This window comes from Phaseolus vulgaris, chromosome 1 (assembly GCF_051622355.1).
Source record: "Phaseolus vulgaris cultivar YP4 chromosome 1, ASM5162235v1, whole genome shotgun sequence".
Taxonomy (NCBI): domain Eukaryota; kingdom Viridiplantae; phylum Streptophyta; class Magnoliopsida; order Fabales; family Fabaceae; genus Phaseolus; species Phaseolus vulgaris.
Genome location: NC_143498.1, coordinates 30,538,511 through 30,559,933, shown reverse-complemented (window position 1 = coordinate 30,559,933; position 21,423 = coordinate 30,538,511). Strand labels below are relative to the sequence as shown.

The 21,423-nt window shown below is 42.4% G+C and overlaps 1 protein-coding gene across 1 annotated transcript in view; it reads left to right on the top strand.

The window, feature by feature from the left end:
- Positions 1-18,337, top strand: part of LOC137813832 (putative 2-isopropylmalate synthase) — a 44,912-nt gene extending 26,575 nt beyond the window's left edge. Inside the window, exons 4-12 of the mRNA XM_068616273.2 lie at positions 15,837-15,929; positions 16,024-16,110; positions 16,262-16,362; positions 16,566-16,599; positions 16,676-16,750; positions 16,983-17,066; positions 17,168-17,302; positions 17,705-17,844; positions 17,938-18,337. Of these exons, the coding sequence (XP_068472374.1) occupies positions 15,837-15,929; positions 16,024-16,110; positions 16,262-16,362; positions 16,566-16,599; positions 16,676-16,750; positions 16,983-17,066; positions 17,168-17,302; positions 17,705-17,844; positions 17,938-18,025 (837 nt within the window). The 3' untranslated portion in view covers positions 18,026-18,337. The remainder of the gene's footprint in view (positions 1-15,836; positions 15,930-16,023; positions 16,111-16,261; positions 16,363-16,565; positions 16,600-16,675; positions 16,751-16,982; positions 17,067-17,167; positions 17,303-17,704; positions 17,845-17,937) is intronic.
- Positions 18,338-21,423: the final 3,086 nt, after the last annotated feature.

Below are 21,423 nucleotides of genomic sequence, written 5' to 3'. Positions count from 1 at the left end.
ACACCATTCGTTTTTCTTCCTTCCCAGTACCTTATCTGTCTTCTCCGGTACTCGTAATCTCGCTGCCACAGCAGGAAGCGCGATGAGATCCGCCAATCCCACCATGAAATTGTATCTTGGGGGTGCGTTATTCTCCCTTGCACGCCCCCTGCTCTGATCCTTGCCTGGTGGATAGGGACGAGGTTTTCCCTGCACCTTCTTCCCCTCCTTGGCCTCATGCACCCTTGCTTGCTGCTGCGGCTTCCCTTGCCCTCCACGCGGTCTTGGTGGTGCAGCACTTCCTCTTTTCTCAGAAACCTCTGTTTCTGCCACTATGTGCGCCACCGCGCGTCGTCGGATCTCTGCAAAGGTGCTGGGATGGCTCCTGATGAGGGACTCACTGAAGGGACCGGGCAGCACTCCCTTCTTAAACGCGTGCACCAGCATATCCTCATCCTTGCTGGGCAGTCTAACCACTTGTGCTCCAAAGCGGTTGAGATAGTCCTTCAGCGACTCGCCTTGGTACTGTCGTACATCGAACAAATCGTATGACACCACTGCGGGTGCTTTGTTGACGATGTACTGCTCAATGAAAAGCTTTGAAAACTGTGGGAAAGACGTGATATGTCCTTCTGGTAAGCTCACGAACCACTCCATGGCGATTCCGCTTAGTGTGCTCATGAACATTTTGCAATACACAGCGTCTGAGCCCCCAGACAACATCATCTGGGTGTGGAGCGCCGTCAGATGCGCCTCCGGGTCTTCTACCCCTGTGAACGACGTCTTTACCCCCACCAGGTTGGGAGGCACCATGGTTCCCATGACTTCAGGGGAGAATGGCATGGGGAACGCTCTTGGAGGCGACGGTTGCCTCGACACCCTTTCGTCAACCGCATGTTCCCTCTGTGCCTGCAACGTCCTCCTCAGCTCTTCATTGACGCGATTCAGCTCGTCGTTCCTACTCTGCGACGTAGCCAACTCCGTCTACATCCTCTCTTGTTCAACTCTCGACGCAGCGGCGTTATCCTGCAGCGTGCGCACCATCTCCAGGACCTGCGCCATCGTCACAGCTCCTTCGTCAGCAGATGGCGCAGGTGATGGTTGTCTGTTTCTTGGCATCTTTCCCTAGCAAAGAACTTGGTAAAACTCTGGTAAGCTTCAAAAAGTGTGGTGTATATGGGACCACGATTCACTCGAGCCCCACGGTGGGCGCCAAATGATCCTGCCGACAACTCAAACGTGGAGGAATCGCTTTGTAGCACTCTCTGTCCCGTCTACGCAACTGTGTCTTCTGCAAAATCACCCTCAGAACCTTCTCTTGGATCTCCAAACGTGACCTGCAAAACACACAGACGGCGCCTCTAGCGGCCGTTTGCACTCCGACGATCAAGTTAGACCACAGAACCACCAAATGAGAAAAACTAGTAGTGTGTGTGAAAAACTCTTGCTCTCTTTTTTCTCGTATCCCCCTTGCTCTCACCCTGATTCTGTTTTATGCCACCGCCTGTATCTGGGCCTAACAGAATTCTATTATGCTTTCTGGCATGTGTCAGAACCCTGTTATGCTTTTCTGCGACAACGTACCTCCAGAATTAGTAGAGTGTGAGTGTCTGTGCGTGTCTGCGCTTGGCTGCGCTTGTCTGTACCTTTAGTGGTACGGAGTACACCTTTATCTGGGCCGCGCCCCTCTCAGAGGGTGACACGTGGAGGTATGCAACTCACATCTAACCATACACGTGTCACTACTTGAAGGGCTCTAGCGCTTCTCTTTGTGCGCTAAGTTATTCCCTTGCGGAGTAACTTAGCATATTCCTCCCACCTGGGTAAACCGCCTACTCTCAGGAGAACACTAGGTGTGGCTAGTCTAGGCACACTCACCAAGCGTTGCTCTCTGCGTAGACGGCTTACCCTTCACGCACGTAATGGGTTGAGGGAGTCACCAATCACTGATCGGTTTACTAGCTCCCTCAGGCCACTCTCGTGCGCGATTCCCTGAGATGTGCTCATGCGAGGTCCATGTGTAACGCTCTCGCTGGGAACCTCAGTCCCAGCTTAACTGCGTGTAAGACGAGACCCCGATGACCATGCGCACCGATGAATGATCAGTGCTCTATTGCTTCTCGCGTTCTGCCCCCAGGCGTTCATCTGGGAACTGGTCTGTTGGTGGCCACTTGGTTACTGACCACCGATCACCGTTCTGGGTTCTAGTATGGAATTGTCGTTATAAGTGCCTATGGAGGGCTTTTAAAGACGATTCCAGAACCGTCGTTATATTTTAAAAAAAAATATTTTTTTATTAAATAATCTCTATAATCCTACATAAAATATCAAATTCCTAGAGCATATGATGAAGATGTGCCTTCATAGTTTTCAGATTTTTTTGGTGAATGGCGGAAGCATCATGGATTGAAGATGAAGCAAGTGTTAGAATGGATGACTTTAAACTAAAGGGGGGGTGAATTGTTTAAAGAGAATTTTCGTAAACTTTTAAAACAAGAATGAATTTATCTAAGGAAACTATTGATAAGAAATTCAGTTTACCAAAAACAGCAACAAAATCAGCACAACCAGAAAAACAATGGGTTGTTTATACCAGCAAACAACAAATAAAACTGAATTTAAAGAGTTAGAGATAAAGAGATTGTACACAGTTGTTTATACTGGTTCACTCCAAACCCAGAGCTACGTCCAGTCTTCTCAGAAACCCTGAGGAAATCCACTAAGCAATCACAGCTTGATCACTTACACACCAACCAAGAGAATGACCTTGAACACCTCAAGAAACACACTCTCCTTGGTCAACACACTTACACCAAGATTGCTGATCTTGATCCCCTCAAGAACACACAGCCAATCTTAGCAAACACAGAAACGAAACTTGTTTCACACAGAGTACAAGGATTACACTTGTTACAAAAGATAATCTGAAATCAATACAAGCAGAATCCTATTCCACAAACTTTGATCAATCACACACTCTTAGCAATCTCAGCTCTTTGAAAAACTCAAAAACTCTTAGCAAAAACTTGTCAAAGATTAATTGTCAAATCCGTTTTTCTGAATTTATTCAAAGATGCAGTTTGTTATCAAATCTTAACAAACTCTTAAATTGCATTAAAAGATTGGTCAAAGCATTTAATGACTGGAGCGTAAGCAGTTAAAACATTTAAAGCTCAGTCAAAGATAAAACAGTTTTTCTGTTATGGTCCCAAAACAAACAATCGGTTGTTTCCTCGAATCAATCGGTTGTTTTGGTTCTTAACAGTTCAACCATTTTAAAAACAGTTTTCAATCTTTTTCTCAAAACACCTAAGTATAAACAATCGGTTGTTTCGACAAAACAATCGGTTGTTTTAACTTAGTTTGAAAACATTTTACTTTTACAAAGATTGAGATGCTTATGCTTTAGATTTAATCAAAGGGTGGATTACAACATTCAAACTACCCCAGAACTAAGCTAAACCAGCACAGCAACACCAAGCACAACAAAGGCTTCAACATCCTTCAAAGGGTTTGGATTCTTCAAAGCTTGAACACCACTTGGTTCAACAATCTCCCCCTGTTTGATGAAGACAAATCCCTGATGCTTGTGTTGTACCTGATTAAATCTGAAGCAGTTCCTGCAAGATACAATTTTGAACAAAGCATAAAACTTCTGATATTTGGTTAGCACAGATAAACAGTAATAAACTTCAGAACTAAATATCAGAAAATATTACTCATCCCAAACTGTTTTAACAATAGAAAAAACGAAACTTAAACACAGCAGAAACACAACATATATCTCCCCCTATTTGTCTTCACAAATAGACAAATAGAAGCGATAAAACAAGATATTGTTTCGATTACATCAGAATTAAAGCAGTAACAGCAGAAAGAAAGAAATTTAAAAACCAGATATAACATCCAAAAACAATCGATTGTTCCGATAACCAATCGGTTGTTTTTCCTTCGTTCTTCTTCATCAGCAAACTGAAGATCAAAGATTTGGTTCTGGACAGCTTCAATCTATTCATCCAGAGTCATGAATCTCGCACCCATGTTGTCAAACCTGGTGTCAATCCTCTGGAAATTGCTAACACAGAGATCATGGAGGCTCCTTTGATTTTCAGCAAAGCTATCAAGCCTATTCACCATGAGTCTTTCAAAAGAAGACATGGTTTGCATCCTTTCTCCTTGATTTCCAGCACCAACACTTGGTCCAACATCTTGATAATCTTCAGGTGGATCTTCATGTTGAACATCCATATCAGCAGGTTCATCTTGTTCAAGATTAGCAGCACCACTAGATGAGGCACCAAGGTAACCATCCTTACTTATCTATTTTCCACCTATTTTGGTAAAACCCATTTTGCTGAGTGATCCATTGTTCAACTCTTGAGTTGACTTGACCAACTCAGATGTTTCATCTTCAAGGTTACTTCAAAATAGAGTATAAATTTAGATACCAAAACAACATATGGATAATGATAATCACCTAACCTCATGGCTTTTGGTTTAGGGTTTAGGGTTTAGGGATAATGATAATCACCTTAAGCCACAAACCGAACAAGTCCTAACTTGAGCATTTTGGTTCTTCAAGCAGCTCTTGTAGTATTGGACTTTGTTGAAATCCTCCACTACTCGAAGGTTCCCCTTGTTGATTCTGAGGCCAGAGTGCTTAAGACCAGCTACTGCATTCCATACATCATGTGTGATCTCCATATCTACACCTTTTACATGAGAAACAATGTTGTTTCCCTCAAACTTGAGATTTGTGTAGCAAACTCTTATCAAATTTAGGTAGATATTGCCCTTCATCTCCAAGAACTTTCTAAGGGATTGATCTTTGAGGAGCCTTCTGACATTGTCCAGCTTTTGGCTTTTCAGCCAATCAAAGCAAACAACCTTGGGGTTGTTTATCACTTTGGTGCTAGTCTCAAACCTATATCTCTCAATAAGATCATTATCACCAGAATACCATCCTTCCAGCCTTCCCCCAGACCTTACTGCTTTGGATTTGAATCTTCTTGAGGTGGGAGGAGTTGAGTCCATGTTGGCAGAGAAGAAATAGAGAGAAGCTCACCCAAGAATTGCAAGAGATGTTGCAATTGGTTGTTCTTGTGGAAGAGATCAGTTGCAACATATTTTATAGCAATAATAGAATAAAAAAGAATTCAATGACATGAGTGGGTACCAGATTTTCAGAGAGAGAAGACTTGACCATGCCCTGCACTGAAAACGTCAGAAAAAGCAGAAAATCACATGGTCTTCACATGTGATCTTTGACTAGTCATAAAAGCTCTTAAATTTTCAAGATTGTGGAATATATTTCCTTATGACTGTTGTAACTTCCTTCTAAGTGTGATCAGCTTTCAACACAGGTTCAATGACCAAGGATTGTTTCTTTAATTTGATCTGCAATGGATAGAAATTAAAAAAGAAAATAAATTGATTTCTTCACAGTGCTGTCAGACTCAAAACAATTGGTTGTTTCGAGGAAACAATCGGTTGTTTTTCTGCAACAATTAAAATTGATTTTGATTTTTTAATTATGAGCAGAAAGAGTTCAAAGCAGATGAAATTAAACATTTTAATGAAGCTATTTAATCATGAAAAAGAACTTAAAAACAGGAATTAAGAACAGAGATAAGGAAGGTCTTATCCTTTATGTAGTTCTTTCAATGAGTCATGTGCTTTGTGATCAAGAAGCCTCTTTTAACTGTTGAGGGCCTTTGGACAAATGCAGAACATTGATTCAGCTTCAATGTTGGTCTTTTTCTTCCAAGAACTTGATAAGATGACTCAGTCCTTCACACTTCTTTAGAATTCCTGCACAAGCATGAGCTCAAGCAACAAGATTTGGCCCCTTCACATATGTGGGTCCAATTGATTTCTTTTTCTCATTTGGAACCTCACATCCTTTAGGAATCCATTTCATGAAGCCCCTGGGAACATAAACCTTTCTTATTTTGCAGAATCTAACCGAATGGCCCTTTTTCATGCAATAAAAGGGTTTTTTGGATTCTTCAAAGCTTGAACACCACTTGGTTCAACAAATACCACTAATAGATGTAGGCACAACAATATCATTATAAAAAATATAAGGAAGCAAATGCTTAAACAAATCATGTGTGTCCAAATTGGTATATATGTTGTCCTTATAAAAAGGAAAATGATTTTCATAAATTATAACATCGCATATCACAAAAATATTTTTCTAATTCATATAAAAAAGAGTAAAACCTTTTACCCCATCTTTGTAACTGAGAAAAACACATTTTCGGACTCTAAAACTAAACTTTGTTCTTTGAACACTACTAGTTGTAGCAAAAGCCAAACAACCAAATTTTTTTATATGAGATAAATCTGGTATGTCATAATAAACCATTTGATATGGTGATTTATCATGTTAAAGAGGAGTAGGAGTTCTATTAATTAAATGAACAAGCGTGATTGAAAACATATGGCCAAAAACAAAGAGGTAAGTGAGACTGAAAAATTAGTGCACGAGCGACATTCAAAATATGTTGATGTTTGCATTCAACAATACTATTTTGTTGTGGAGTTTCACACAACTAGTTTAATGAACAATCCATTTTCTATTAAAGAAATCAGTCATGAGGAACTCATGGTCATTATCACTTCTTAATACTTTCAAATGGCAGTTAAAATGATTTTCAATCATATTGATGAAATTTTGTAAATGTGTGCATGTTTCAACTTTAGTTTTCATTAAACAAATCCATGTATATCGGGTAAAATCATCTACAACAGTTAAAAAATACTTACACCCTTCAACAAAAACATGATTAAAAGGATCCCATATATCAACATGAAGCAAATAAAAAAATTGAGTTGATTTAGTAGAACTAGAAGGAAGAGGTAGTCGTTTTTGTTTAGCAAAATGACATGTATCACAAGGATGAACAAAACTTATGGAAATATTTGAGTAATATGAAGACAAAATTTTCAACCTATCATAAGACAAATGTCCCATTCGAAAATGCCAAAGTTTAGCATTATCAATATCTACACAAGATTTATTGATGTTGGGTGTTGATCCTGCCTGTTGACCGGAACGCTGGAAACTGGCTCGTCAATGGATCGACGTGCGCACCGCTTCACACCTCCGTTCCTCTTCGAGATCCACCTCAAGAACCTGCAAAGAAACAAAGCGGCGCCGCTGCGGCCGATCGCACTCCAACGCCCAAGTCAGTGACCGAATCACCAAATACTAAGAGAACAAGAACCGTGCAAATCCTCTCTCACAGTCAGCTCTATAACTCGCAAGCGTAAAGAGTATAAACTGAACCTGCGTACCTCAGAAAGTTTGTTGAGAACTCTTATATACCTGGTTGTTTTCTCTCTCCTGGCAGTTACAGACCTGGACACGTGGCTCGCATCCAGTCGTACACGTGCCATCATCTGGAGCCTCCTTGACTTGGCGCTGCTTCTACTCTCATTTTGGCTAAGTTACTTATGCACGGTACTGCCCAGTGCATAGCTAACTTGGGAGTGCGATCTCTACTGGAATTGGCGAGTTAGGGTGTCCTCATACACCTTCCCTGTGGTCTCGCCGGCTGCCTTCATAATTTGCTTCTCCTTCATCTTCGGCGATGTGCTTTCTCTGGCGATCTCCAACCGCTTGGTCGCCTGAGTTCACATCTGGCGACTTCATCTTTAACCCGGTGATCGTCTATTCTGATATGCTGGAGATCGGAACACGCCAACTTAATAACTGGCGGCTTCACGAGCCCCCCGACTTCCTTCCCTTCTGCCAGCCTGGCGCTTTGCCAACACGCCTATACTGTAGCCGGATGCCACGTCATCACTCCCGACTACCAGGGCGGTACACAAGCCCCCCAGTCTTAAGCGAAGACTTGTCTAGCGAAAAGACTGAAAGAGTCACGTCAACACCGGTCTACGTGGCACTGACGCAGAATTCCAAACGGTTGTACCTTCTGCTTTTCTGACGCTCCACCAAACCCCTCGCCCATCGCTCGACACGTGGCTTCATCAACGGCTCTCTTCAGTTGCCGTTTGCGCTTCCTAAACCCATTTCGAAAAAACCCTTAAACCCATTTTCTCCCAACACTGTTCCATCACTTTCCCTCGCATTCACGAACGCTCTAACTTTCTTCTGCGGAAAACTCTCAGCGCTCTCCAGCATTCTGAATCACCATCAACCTTCATCGTCTTCCTGATCATCAAAAGGTACCTACTTTCCTTGCTTGTTTAATTTCAAAGAAATGACTTAGGAAAACTGTAGGTACAACCTTTGACTTAACTGCTTCGGATCACTTCAGCCTTAAGCAACGAACACTTAACAATTCGTAATCTTAAGGCAATTAACCTTATCGTAAAAATATCCCTCAAGCAATGAACTGTAACTCAGTTACTGGCTTAAACACCGCTCCACTCGACCTGCTTCACCAAACAGGTCTTTTAACCTTCTCGCCGCTGTTTGAACTCTTCCTGATCGCCAAAGACTCTTGGTGATATCAGCTTCTTTCTAGCCTCATGCTTTGGCCATTGTTTCTTTGTCTGGGGTAGAAACGCCTTTTGGGATCCTTCTTTACCTCCCTGAACTTCAGAACAAAAGACCGGGTGACTAGGCGTTCTCTTCGAACCTACCTTAGCCACCTTCCAAACTTCTTCCACCCTCTGCACCATCCCTGAACTCGTTCGAGACGAGAAGGATTTTATCTTGCCTAAGCTCGCATGTAGGCGAGAAGGTCTTTAACTCGCCTGAACTCGCTCATCGGCGAGAAGGTCTTTAACTCGCCTGAACTCGCTCATCGGCGAGAAGGTCTTTAACTTGCCTGAACTCGCTCATCGGCGAGAAGGTCTTTAACTTGCCTGAACTCGCTCATCGGCGAGAAGGTCTTTAACTTGCCTGAACTCGCTCATCGGCGATAAGGTCTTTAACTCGCCTCTACATTGCCCCAGGGGTTACATCTTCTCGCCCCCAGAAACATGGAGGACTTTTTACTGGTGCCTCTACATTGCCCCAGGGGTTACATCTTCTCGCCCCCAGAAACACGGAGGACTTTTACTGGTGCCTCTACATTGCCCCAGGGGTTACATCTTCTCGCCCCCAGAAACACTGAGGACTTTTCACTCTTCCTCGCCTGCACTCGCTCGACGGCGAGGAGGTCTTTATCTCGCCTCAGAACGCGCGAGGGCGTTGAGGTCTTTTATCTGGTGCCTCCGATCGCCGAAAAACGATGAGGACTTTAAATCTTTAACTGGTGCCTCCAATCGCCGAAAAACGATGAGGACTTAAAAACTTTAACTGGTGCCTCCAATCGCCGAAAAACGATGAGGACTTAAAAACTTTAACTGGTGCCTCCAATCGCCACCACCAAGTACTTCATCTGCCTGATCGCCAGCGGGAAAGGTCCCAGGATGTCGATTCCCCAGGTATGAAATGGCCAAGGGCTATAAATCGACTTCAACTCCTCGGGAGGCGCCTTATGCCAATCGGCGTGCTGCTGGCATTGTTTACAACATTGGGCATACTTCTTGCAATCTTCTCTCATGGATGGCCAGTAGTATCCTGCACGGAGAGTCGTCGCGGCCAGAGCTCGACCCCCGACGTGGCTTCCGCATATACCTTCGTGGAGCTCCGCCATGATTCTCGTGCACTTCTCGCCGTGTATACATTCCAGGAGCGGGTGAGTGAACCCAAACCTGTACAGATCGCCATCAATCAGGGTGTACTTGCTAGAATTCTTCTTTACCTTCCTAGCCTCAGCCGGATCCAGCGGGAGAAGGCCATCCGCCAGGCACCGCTTGTACTGGGTTATCCAAGTGTTTGGCTCATGGGTAGCGCAGACCTGCATCACGTTCACCTTCTCTCCCCGGCAAGCTCTAATTCTCGGCGATCTCAGAGTTTCTTGCGTCAGGGACTTATGGCTTCTCGCGGCTTTCTCCGTCGACCTGCTGATCTGAAGAACCAGGTGATCTACCACAAATGCCCTCGGCGTCTTCAGAGTTTCTTAAATCACCGTCCTCTGCCTACCCCCCTTGCCTGAGCTGGCGAGCTTAGCAAGCAAGTCAGCTCGGGCATTTTGCTCTCTGGGTACATGTACTACTTCAAAGGAGGCAAAGGAACTCTTCAATTCCTGCACATACGCCAAGTAAGCCGCCATTTGTGGATCTTTAGCCTGGAACTCGCCTGTTACTTGCCCCGTGACTAGCAGCGAGTCACTCTTAGCCATCAGCACCCTAGCTCCCATCTCCTTGGCCAGCAAAATTCCGGCGATCAGCGCCTCATACTCTGCTTGATTGTTACTGGCTTTGAAGGAAAACCTCAGAGATTGTTCGATCAGCACGCCGTTGGGTCCTTCCAATATGACTCCAGCACCGCTGCCCTGCTGGTTCGACGATCCATCCACCGAAAGTACCCAACGGAAATCGTCCCCTTCAACTCGCGTTGCCTCAGATGAGAGCTCGACCACGAAATCTGCAAAGATTTGCCCCTTGATCGGGCCTCGGGGCTCATATTTAATATCAAACTCTGACAACTGTACTGCCCACTTCACCATCCTTCCCGTAACGTCAGGTTTCTTCAAGACCTTCTGGATGGGCAGGTCAGTCATAACCAGTATTGTGAAACTATGGAAGTAGTGGCGCAACCTCCTCGCCGAAAATACCACAGCCAGCGCAGCCTTCTCCAGGGCCTGATATCTCGTTTCTGGGCCCTGCAACACCTTGCTCACAAAATAAATAGGCTTCTGAGCCTGATCTTGATCTTGGGCGAGCACCGCACTCACCGCCCTCTCAGTTACAGCAAAATACAACCTGAGAGGGATTCCCACCAGCGGTTTGCATAGAACCGGCGGGCTCGCCAGATACTCCTTCAGCTTGACGAAAGCTTCCTCGCACTCTTTCGTCCAAACAAACTTATTATTGCGCCGCAGACACTGAAAATAGGGATGCCCCTTTTCTCCGCTAGCTGACACGAAGCGAGATAGGGCTGCCATCCGACCTATTAGCTGCTGGACTTCTTTCACCGTAGCTGGGCTCCTCATCGCCAAGATGGCGGCACACTTGTCTGGGTTGGCTTCTATTCCTCTTTCAGTCAAGAGGAAACCCAAAAACTTTCCAGCCTCCACGCCGAAAATGCATTTCTCCGGATTGAGCTTTAACCTGAACTTGGCGATCGTCGTGAACAATTCTTCCAAGTCTGCAACATGCTTGCTTTTTTCCGGCGAGGTCACGACCATGTCATCGACGTACGCTTGCACGTTCCTTCCTAGCATTGGTGCAAGTACTCGATCCATCAGCCTCTGGTATGTGGCCCCCGCGTTCTTCAGCCCAAACGGCATCACCTTATAGCAATAGCACGATCTCTCCGTCATGAAGGCTGTCTTCTCTTCATCCATGGGATGCATCTTGATCTGATTATATCCCGAGAAGGCATCCAGGAAACTCAGCAACTTACACCCTGCAGCACTATCGACCAGGGCATCTATGCTTGGCAAAGGATACGAATCCTTTGGGCAAGCTTTGTTCAGGTCGGTGAAGTCGACGCACATGCGCCATTTCCCGTTACTCTTCTTCACCAGCACGACATTTGCCAGCCATTCAGGGTACTGGACTTCCCTGATGTGGCCTGCAGCGAGGAGTTTCTGTGTTTCTTCCCTGATCGCCTGTCTCCTCTCCTCGTTGAACTTTCTTCTCCTTTGTCGCACTGGTCTCACCAAATTGTCCATCGCCAGATGATGGCACAAGAAGTCGGGATCAATCCCGGGCATGTCCGAAGCGGACCATGCAAACGCGTCCAGATGCCGCTCAATCACCTTGGCGATCTGGTCCTGGAGCTCGACCACCAGAGATCTTCCCAGCTTGAAGATCTTTCCTCCGATCTCCTTTTCGAGCCATTGCTCGACAGGTTTTGGCCTGGATTCTCTGGCGATCACCGCCCTGGCGATTCCCTGCTCCCTTGCTTCCTCAGGGCGATTCCGCGCCTCTTCCTCCTCCAGACCAGCATTCCTCTCCCCCCAGCTCAGCGTCCACCATCTCCACATCTCTTCCGGCGGCCTCCTCTGTTACCGTCGATCTGGGCTTCACACCGGGAGGTGGGGTGGTTGTGACACAACTCACCGACCTCTTGTTTTTCAGGCTATTCTCATAGCACTTTTTCGCTTCTTTCTGATCAGACTTGATCGTGATCACCACCCCCTCCATGGACGGCAACTTTACCTTCATGTGCCGAGTCGACGGGATGGCGCCTATCCTGTTAAGCGTGGGCCTTCCCAACAGGATGTTGTATGCTGAAGGAGCGTTTACGATGAGGTACTTGATTTTCTCCGTCCTTGACCCAGCCTCATCTGTAAACGTGGTTCTCAGCTCAATGTACCCCCTGACCTCCACCTGGTCACCAGCGAACCCATATAGGCACCCTCCATAGGGCCTTAGCTGGTCAAGGGGCAACTCCAGCTGCGTGAAAGTCGGCCAGAACATCACGTCTGCCGAGCTTCCTTGGTCCACCAGAACTTTGTGGACCTTCCTTCCCGCCGTAACCAACGAAATGACTATGGGATCGTTGTCATGAGGCACAACGTCCCGAAGATCCTGCTTGGTGAACGTAATGTCCACTTCCGGCGAGTGATCTTCAAACATATCCACTGTCATCACCGATCGCGCGTACTTCTTCCTCTTCGATGCGGTGCATCCACCACCTGAGAAGCCCCCTGCAATGGTGTGGATCTCCCTGTGGATAGGCATCTCGTGTTGCTGGGCTTCTCCACCTGCTGGCTGGGAACTCGACGCTCCCCCCGTCCTCCTGTCCAGCAGATAGTCATTTAGGAACCCGCTCTTAACCAGATCGTCGAGCTGATATCCCAAGGACAAACACGAGTCCAAAGTGTGGCCAAAACCTTGGTGAAACTCACACCAGGCATCCGGCTTTGACCCCAGCACCTTGTCGCCCACCTTCTCAAGCGCTTTCAACCTAGCAGATATGTTAGGAATGGCGATTAGATCCGCTAGTCCCATGACAAACTTGTGCTTAGGCGGGCGATTGTATTCCCGGCGTGCTGGTTGCTGGCGCCCCTAGCTCCTTCCCTTGTTCCTCCTATCGTAAGGATGGCGAGTCCTCTGGTCCTTCCTGGCCGCCGCCGCTGTTTCCAGCACCCTCTGCGGCTGGATCCTGGTCTGGGCGCGTGGCCTGGCGGGAACCACGCTTCCTCTCTTCTCGGCGACTTCACTCTCGTCAGCGATGTGAGCCACCGCAAGTCGCCTGACTTCAGCAAACGTCGCGGGGTGAGCCCTGATCAAGGCCTCGCAGAATGGTCCTGGCAGCACGCCCTTCTTGAAGGCATAGACCAGCATTTCTTCATCCTTGGCCGGCGATCTGACCATCTACGCTCCAAAGCGATTCAGGTAATCTCTGAGGGACTCTCCCTGGTACTGCCTTATATCAAACAGATCATAGGACACCCTGGGCGGTGCCTTATTCACGATGTACTGCTCGACAAAAATCTTCGAGAACTGTTAAAAATTGGTTATGTGGCCGTTAGGCAGGCTCACAAACCACTCCATCGCCGTTCCCTGGAGCGTACTCACGAACATCTTGCAGTAGACGGCGTCTGACCCTCCCGACAGCATCATCTGCGTATGGAACGTGGTTAGATGAGCCTCTGGATCCTCCACGCCGGTAAAGACAGCCTTGACCGGAACCACGCTCATGGGAATAGGCGTGTCAGTAATCGCCTGATCAAAAGGCATAGGGAAACCGCGAGGTGGCGTTGACGGCGCCACCTCTTCAGCAGAAGAACGCCCTTGCTGCTCCTGAAGAGCTTGACGCAGCTCCTCAGTCACCTTGCTGAGCTCCTCGTTCCTGGCGCGAGAGGCGACCAGGTCCTCATGCATTCTCGCCTGCTCTACGCGTGAGGCTTCCACAGTTGCCTGCAACGAACGCATCATCTCTGCCATCTGCGCCATGGTCATGGCAGCGGCGCCTTCGGCAGCAACGGGCGCAACTGGACTTGAACGATTGCTTCTCATTTTTCTCATGAACTCAGCGAATCACAGAATGCAGCGAACGACACTTCAACCACGATCGAGTCAGCGATCAATCGGAGAAAACTGTGCGAAACTGCGCAAGAAAACTCAAGAACACCGTAAACCTTCAAAGGAAACCACAACTTCACCAGAAACCACCGCTTCCCCACGGACAACCAAACGAGCGAAAGAACTCGAACTCCCACCAAACAAATTACGTGTAAACAGCAGGAAACCTCACTCCACCGATCGAAAACCCAAACGAACGGTATAAAACGCGAATTCACCGAACAAAACTCAAGCGAACAGCGAACGATGGTTGCACCAGCACACAACCACGCAGAAAACTTCGAAAACCTCCAAGAACTCACGCTGTGGATGGGAGCAAGTTTTACACGGCCCCACGGTGGGCGCCTGATGATCCTGCCTGTTGACCGGAACGCTGGAAACTGCCTCGTCAATGGATCGACGTGCGCACCGCTTCACACCTCCGTTCCTCTTCGAGATCCACCTCAAGAACCTGCAAAGAAACAAAGCGGCGCCGCTGCGGCCGATCGCACTCCAACGCCCAAGTCAGTGACCGAATCACCAAATACTAAGAGAACAAGAACCTTGCAAATCCTCTCTCACAGTCAGCTCTATAACTTGCAAGCGTAAAGAGTATAAACTGAACGTGCGTACCTCAGAAAGTTTGTTGAGAACTCTTATATACCTGGTTGTTTTTTCTCTCCTGGCAGTTACAGACCTGGACACGTGGCTCGCATCCAGTCGTACACGTGCCATCATTTGGAGCCTCCTTGACTTGGCGCTGCTTCTACTCTCATTTTGGCTAAGTTATTTATGCATGGTACTGCCCAGTGCATAGCTAACTTGGGAGTGCGATCTCTACTGGAATTGGCGAGTTAGGGTGCCCTCATACACCTTCCCTGTGGTCTCGCCGGCCGCCTTCGTAATTTGCTTCTCCTTCATCTTCGGCGATGTGCCTTCTCTGGCGATCTCCAACTGCTTGGTCGCCTGAGTTCACATTTGGCGACTTCATCTTTAACCCGGTGATCGCCTATTCTGATATGCTGGAGATCGGAACACGCCAGCTTAATAATTGGCGGCTTCACGAGCCCCCCCGACCTCCTTTCCTTCTGCCAGCCTGGCGCCTTGCCAACACGCCTATACTGTAGCAGGATGCCACGTCATCACTCCCGACTACCAGGGCGGTACACTTTTCAATTACTTTGTCCCAGAAATTAGTTCTTCGGTGGTTACCGCCCACCTCCATACCCAGGTATGTGAAAGGAACATTCATAACCTCACAAATAAGGATAGACGCGTACATTCGTAATTGGGGTTGGCTTATGTCCACCCCTCCCAATCGGCTTTTTGAAAAATTGAATTTTAGTACTGAAGCCAACTCAAAGTAGCATAGCATAGATTTTATGACCATCACATTGTGGGTAATATCCTTGCAGAAAAAAATTGTGTCATTCGCAAAATGTAGCATGTTAACCTTTACTTTTTTTAGTCCCTCCATGCATTCTAATAAACATTTTATACTATTGAAATACATTCTAATAAACATTTTATACTATTGAAATAGGGATAATTGTACATGTCATTATACTTTATTGCATAATTAAAAATCATTAAGACATTTATGTGTTACTTTTATCCCTTTTATTATTTAACATATCTCTTTAGAAATATAAAAAAATATGATTTTGTTTATGCATATAGATAGACGTACTAGTTCCTTCACATTTAGAATTATTTACTCTTGTAGTCTTTTTATTATTATTGGTAAATGATCTCAGTAACTTAATTTAATCTTTTTAATATACTTTAACTAATTTTATTTAATTTTATTAAAGGTTGTGATGGCCCTAAGATGCAGGGGAGATCATGTTTTAGGTGGCTTATACACTGGAATTAATACAAAGCACATCCTGAAGACCAGCAAGATGGTTTATATTATTACATTATTCATTCATTTTTGGAATATTTTCCTCCTTTAAGATACCTTTGTTAAGTTCAAAATTTATAAATATTTTTCAACAGGTTGAAGAGTGCTCTGGTATGCATTTACAGCCACACAAAGCTATTGTAGGTCATAATGCATTTCTCCATGAAAGTGGCATTCATCAGGTTAGTGGACTTAAATGCCACCCTGCTGCGTTTGATTTTGTTAATGCCTATTCTATTTGTTATTACCTTAAAACATACATTTGATTACTCTTAAACTTTTTTTTCTATTGTATTGTTTTTGTTTTTCTCTATTTTGATTTCTCGTTTGTAGGATGGATTGTTAAAGCATAGAGGCACGTATGAAATACTTTCTCCTGAAGATATTGGTTATGAAAGGTCCAATGAAGCTACTATGGTACTAGGGAAGCTAAGGTATGCCATTTTCTCACACTCTTTTATCCCATTTTCTGACCTTTTGTCTATAAAACTCTTGTTTCAATGCGGTATCAGTTTTTATGGTTTATTATTTTTATTTGTAGTTTAGTAATAATTGATCAATTAGCTTTTATCTTAAATTTCATATAATCAAATTATAACTTATTTTTTTCCTTCGTTTACACTTCCACATCTATTAGTGGACGCCAAGCTTTGAAAAAACGACTTAAAGAGGTATGCAACTATTTGTTCTATACTCAAAGGGAAAAGGACCATTTTTCTGTTTCATGACCTTTTTCTTCCTTTTCAGCTTGGTTATGAACTCAAGAAGGATGAAGTTGAGAGTGTATTTCAAAACTTCAAAGCAATGGCTGAGAAAAAAAAGGTTAATAGTTTACTTTTCTTTTTTCTTTATCATTTCTCAATGGCTGAGAAAAAAAGGGTTAATAATTTACTTTTCTTTTTTCTTTATCATTTCTGAATATAATATATAGTTAATAATATTATATCAAATAATTAATTTGGTCAATATTAATTATATTTACTCAATTTTTTTTGTCTTAAGAATCCAGATCATCTTGAACTAATGTGTGACTCAAATATATTTATTTTCTTAGAGAGTTACTGATGTTGACCTTAAAGCATTGGTATCAGATAAAGTTTGTGATGTAGAACCTATTTGGAAGCTTGGTGGGTTGGAGGTAAATTGGAATGAGATTAATTTTAAACTGTATACATGTTTGATACAATAATACAAAACAGAAAAAGAAGAAAAAATAATGAATATCTATCATCAACGTAGGTGACTTGTGGAACTATGAATTTTTCATCAACAACTATTGAACTTGTTAGAATTGACGGTACCACACACGTTGCTTGTTCCGTTGGAAAAGGACCAGTGGATTCAGCTCTCAAGGCTGTCGATCTCATTGTCAAGGTATATCAACTTTAACAAGTTCCAACTTTTTCTTTTTATTTTCCTTTTTATTAAGTCTCTTACTACATATAAGCATTTATTCTTTTCTACTTTGAAATCTATTGGTATGCAATCAAATATTTTTATGAACTTTCTCTTTTCCAAAAGATTATATAGGCTAGAAAGTTATGTAAAAAATAGTGTGAATTATGTTTATATCATCCTACATGGAAGTTCTTGGAAGGTCAATGTTTTTAATTTCATTTTTTTTTTGAAGTATCTAACCAAGTTATGCAAAGATTTGTTTTTATGTATAAAAAGAACATTTCTTGCAATCACATGAATATTGATATTCTAATTAAGTTTTTTTTATCAGTAAATATATTTCTATGGAATCTTTAGAATATTTAATATTTAATGCAGGAAGCTGTGAAAGTACACGAGTACTCACTAAATACAATCAGAGGAGGCACTGATGCAATTGCAACTATACATGTTGTAATTCGTAAAGAGAATGCACACTCATCTACTTCTACTGGAAACATTGTTTATCCCACATTTAGGTATTGTTAATCAAAATTTGATTGTTTAGTATATCATTTTCTTGCTAACTCCCCACATGCACATCTAATATTTCAAATTTTTTCTTTTTATAGTGGGATTGGAAAAGGAGTAGATGTTGTTGTTTCCAGTGTAGAGGCTTATCTTACTGCACTAAACAAAATGCTTGATTTCAAGGAATGATTGTATCTGTTAGTATTCTAGCATATGAATGTAGAAGTTCAGACTTCATGTCAAAAATTCAATTAGCTATTTGTAATTTCTTAGTTTAGTTTAAAATGGAATAGAGTATTCCATAATGTAGTTTGTTGAGTCTCCATATTAAGGGATAAGTATGCCAAAACCAGACTAAGTAAATGTCTCTTCGAAATATTTGAATTACAAATGCTAATTACTTTTTTTTTTAAAATATTTTTTAAGGTAACTTTCTATTGGGTTAAATGTAAAACCATTGATTTAATCCAATTTTTTTAAGTGTAATTTCCTAGTTGTGGTGAAAATCAATCCCTTGTATTTTTTTAATTTTCAATTTATGCATTATATTTGGTTTAAGGCTCTTATATCCTTAAACACAAATAGATCTTTTAAATTTTATTTTAGGATGATTTCAACCAGAAAATCCTTCTTCTCTATGTTAAGATTTATATGTTAAGATTTATTTAAGATTTATATGTTAAGATTTATTTATTTTGATCAGTAGCATAAATATAATGTATATGAGTGGTGTTAACCTTATACAAATTTAAATTTAAGATAACTTAAGCAAAACTCATAAAATATACAGACACTAAAAGGATTATAGGTCTAGCCAAATCTAAAGACCCTATATTTCTAAGATACAAATTGATCTCAAATACAAATAATTTGTCTCCCAAAACACAGATCACGACATTGTTGTTGATTTCTCTTGACAAGTGTACTCAGTCAACTAAAGTATAATGATTTGAAGTATGGGTGTTGAACCCATTTGGAACAATTTCAATTAAAATTTTATATTGCAAACTAATTATATAAACATGGATAATGATTTTGTTCACATATGATGTGAGTTGATTTTAGGATTGTTCATTTGTTTGGTGACACTTTACTTAGATTTAGATTTTAGGACAATTATATGTGAAAAACCTAAGGAAAATTCCCACTGGACATTAACTTAACAAGTGTTAAGTAGATGTGAAGGTTCATTTCCATAAGACCAAAGGAAAAACACAATTAATGGTGAAGATGAATGCCAAAAATAGGTGCGGAATTTTAACAAACACAAGGTGAGCAATACATGGACCGAAATGAATTAAAATGAGCAAAAACAAGAACAAGACATATTTTGGAATTGAAAATAAGAATGGTAAAGGAATGGAAAAAGATGAGTTGAAAAGAAACTTAGGAGACATGGAATTGTGAATGTAGCACACCACTTGGATGGTGAATTTAATCCAAGATAAGTGTAGATGCCGCCACTTGAGAGCTCACAACACTCACAAGATAAGATCAGTTTAGGAGGAGATTCACTCACTCACAATTCTAACACAATTTGTGTATAGTAACTTTACTTTTCATTCAACATATCAATACATGAGGTAGGCCTCCCTACTTATAGATTTAGGAGCCTTGGAGAGCAAGCTTAAAGGATATAAGGGCAAAAGCAAATGTGGTACGGTTTTAGGTCTTGACTTTGGTCAAAACCGCACCATCACACATATTCTAGAAACTAGGTTTCCTTTCTAACCTAATGTACTTCTTATGGGCCCATTCTTATGTCTTCACCTCCTAATTATGCTATTTAAACCTACTCTATGCTTACTATACTATTTGGATCCCTACAATTGAGCCAACTTATTTACAACATCTCCTACTCATTTAAGAAGACTAGCAGGAAGAACTTGAGGTGCTCTGGCCCTTGTCCATTCCTCCTACTGATGAGGTATTCCCTTGATTGTTGAGATGAACCTTCATAGTTGGCATCCTTGGTCATCTTCTTGTGGACTTGGGTCGTATCAACAATAGATTGGAATGTTGATCAATAAGCTTAGTATTTTAAATGGAGAAGGCAATGGTCTACAGGGGAGGAGACTTTAGTGGATGAAATCATACACAAGATTGAAGATATCAAAATACAATCATAAAAAGGAAAAATGGAAGTGGATTGGATATAACAAAGGCATATATACACTTAAATAAGCATATGCAACGATGGAAAACAACCGGTGAGGGAAGATGTAGACATTTACACAACTTTATGGAAGATTAAAGCATTACCCTGGGCTTTATTCTTTTCTTGGGGACTGTTTAAAAACGAAGTACCTACTTTGGATAATTTAGTATATAGAGGTAGTCCTCTTCATACATATACATGTGTCATGTGTGTCAATTTACCTGAATATATCATGTAAGAATTGATGGCTTAAACAAGAGGGGGGGGGTGAATTGTTTTATCAAAGATTTTCGCAAATACTTGCTTCAGAATGAATCATTAACAAACAACTCAAATAAGCACTCAAGGAAGGCAATCAAACAATCCAACAAAACAGTTATCATAATTTCAACCGGTTAAAGACACAATTTAATCGGTTGTTTATAGCAGAGAAATGTCAAAAAGTTAGAGAGTTTGAGGGAAAGAGAGATTTACACACAGAGATTATACTGGTTCACTCAATCCCTGAGCTACATCCAGTTCTCGATCAAACCACTGAGTTCCACTAGCAATCAATCACAGATTACAAGTACACACCACAAAGAGGTGAATTTGAATCCCACAAAGCCTACTCACCCCCTTTGCAGACACAACACCTCAAGACAAAACACCCCCTGTCTTTACAGGATTTCAAACACAAACAGTATGTAAAACATGTACAATTACAAGATACTAAACAAAACAGAAAATACATGGATTTATAGAACCAGAGATCATATGATCAGCACTAGTCACCACAACAAAGCTTAAAAGCAATCTTGCTCTTTTTGAAAAACACTTTCAAAACCAAATCTCTTTCTCAAATCTAAATCAATACTCGTGGTATTTCTCATTGTTTTGATTCGAAAACTAAGCTATATTTATAGCCTTTGAAAAGGTAGCGTTTTAGGCAGTTTTGAATTACTAAATCAGTTAAAACAGGTTTTGAAAATACTGTTATGAAAACACACATTTAAATAGTTGAAACCACGATTTAACCGGTTCAATGAGCCAAATAGTTTCACAACTGATTCAAAAAACAGTTACAAAGATTCTAAACGCCCTAATCTAAACCCAAACCTAGAAAGCAGCACTGCTTCAGGCTTCATGTGGATTTGATACATCAAAGCTCCCATCTTCAACAATCTCCCCCTATTTGATGGAGACAAATCCTTGGGATGCTTTTAGGAATGTTCTTTGTTTAGAATTTGTGGAATCCTGCATTCATTGAACAAACACAGGGTAATCTAATCCAAAACAGATAAGCACCATACACTAGTTCTCACTAGGTGATTTCCAGAGGAACATTAGCCAAAATCAGATGAGAAACCAACAATCATACAAGGTGTAAAAACAGATAAACAATCGGTTATTTCACAAGAATAACCGGTTAAAATTTTGTAAAACAATT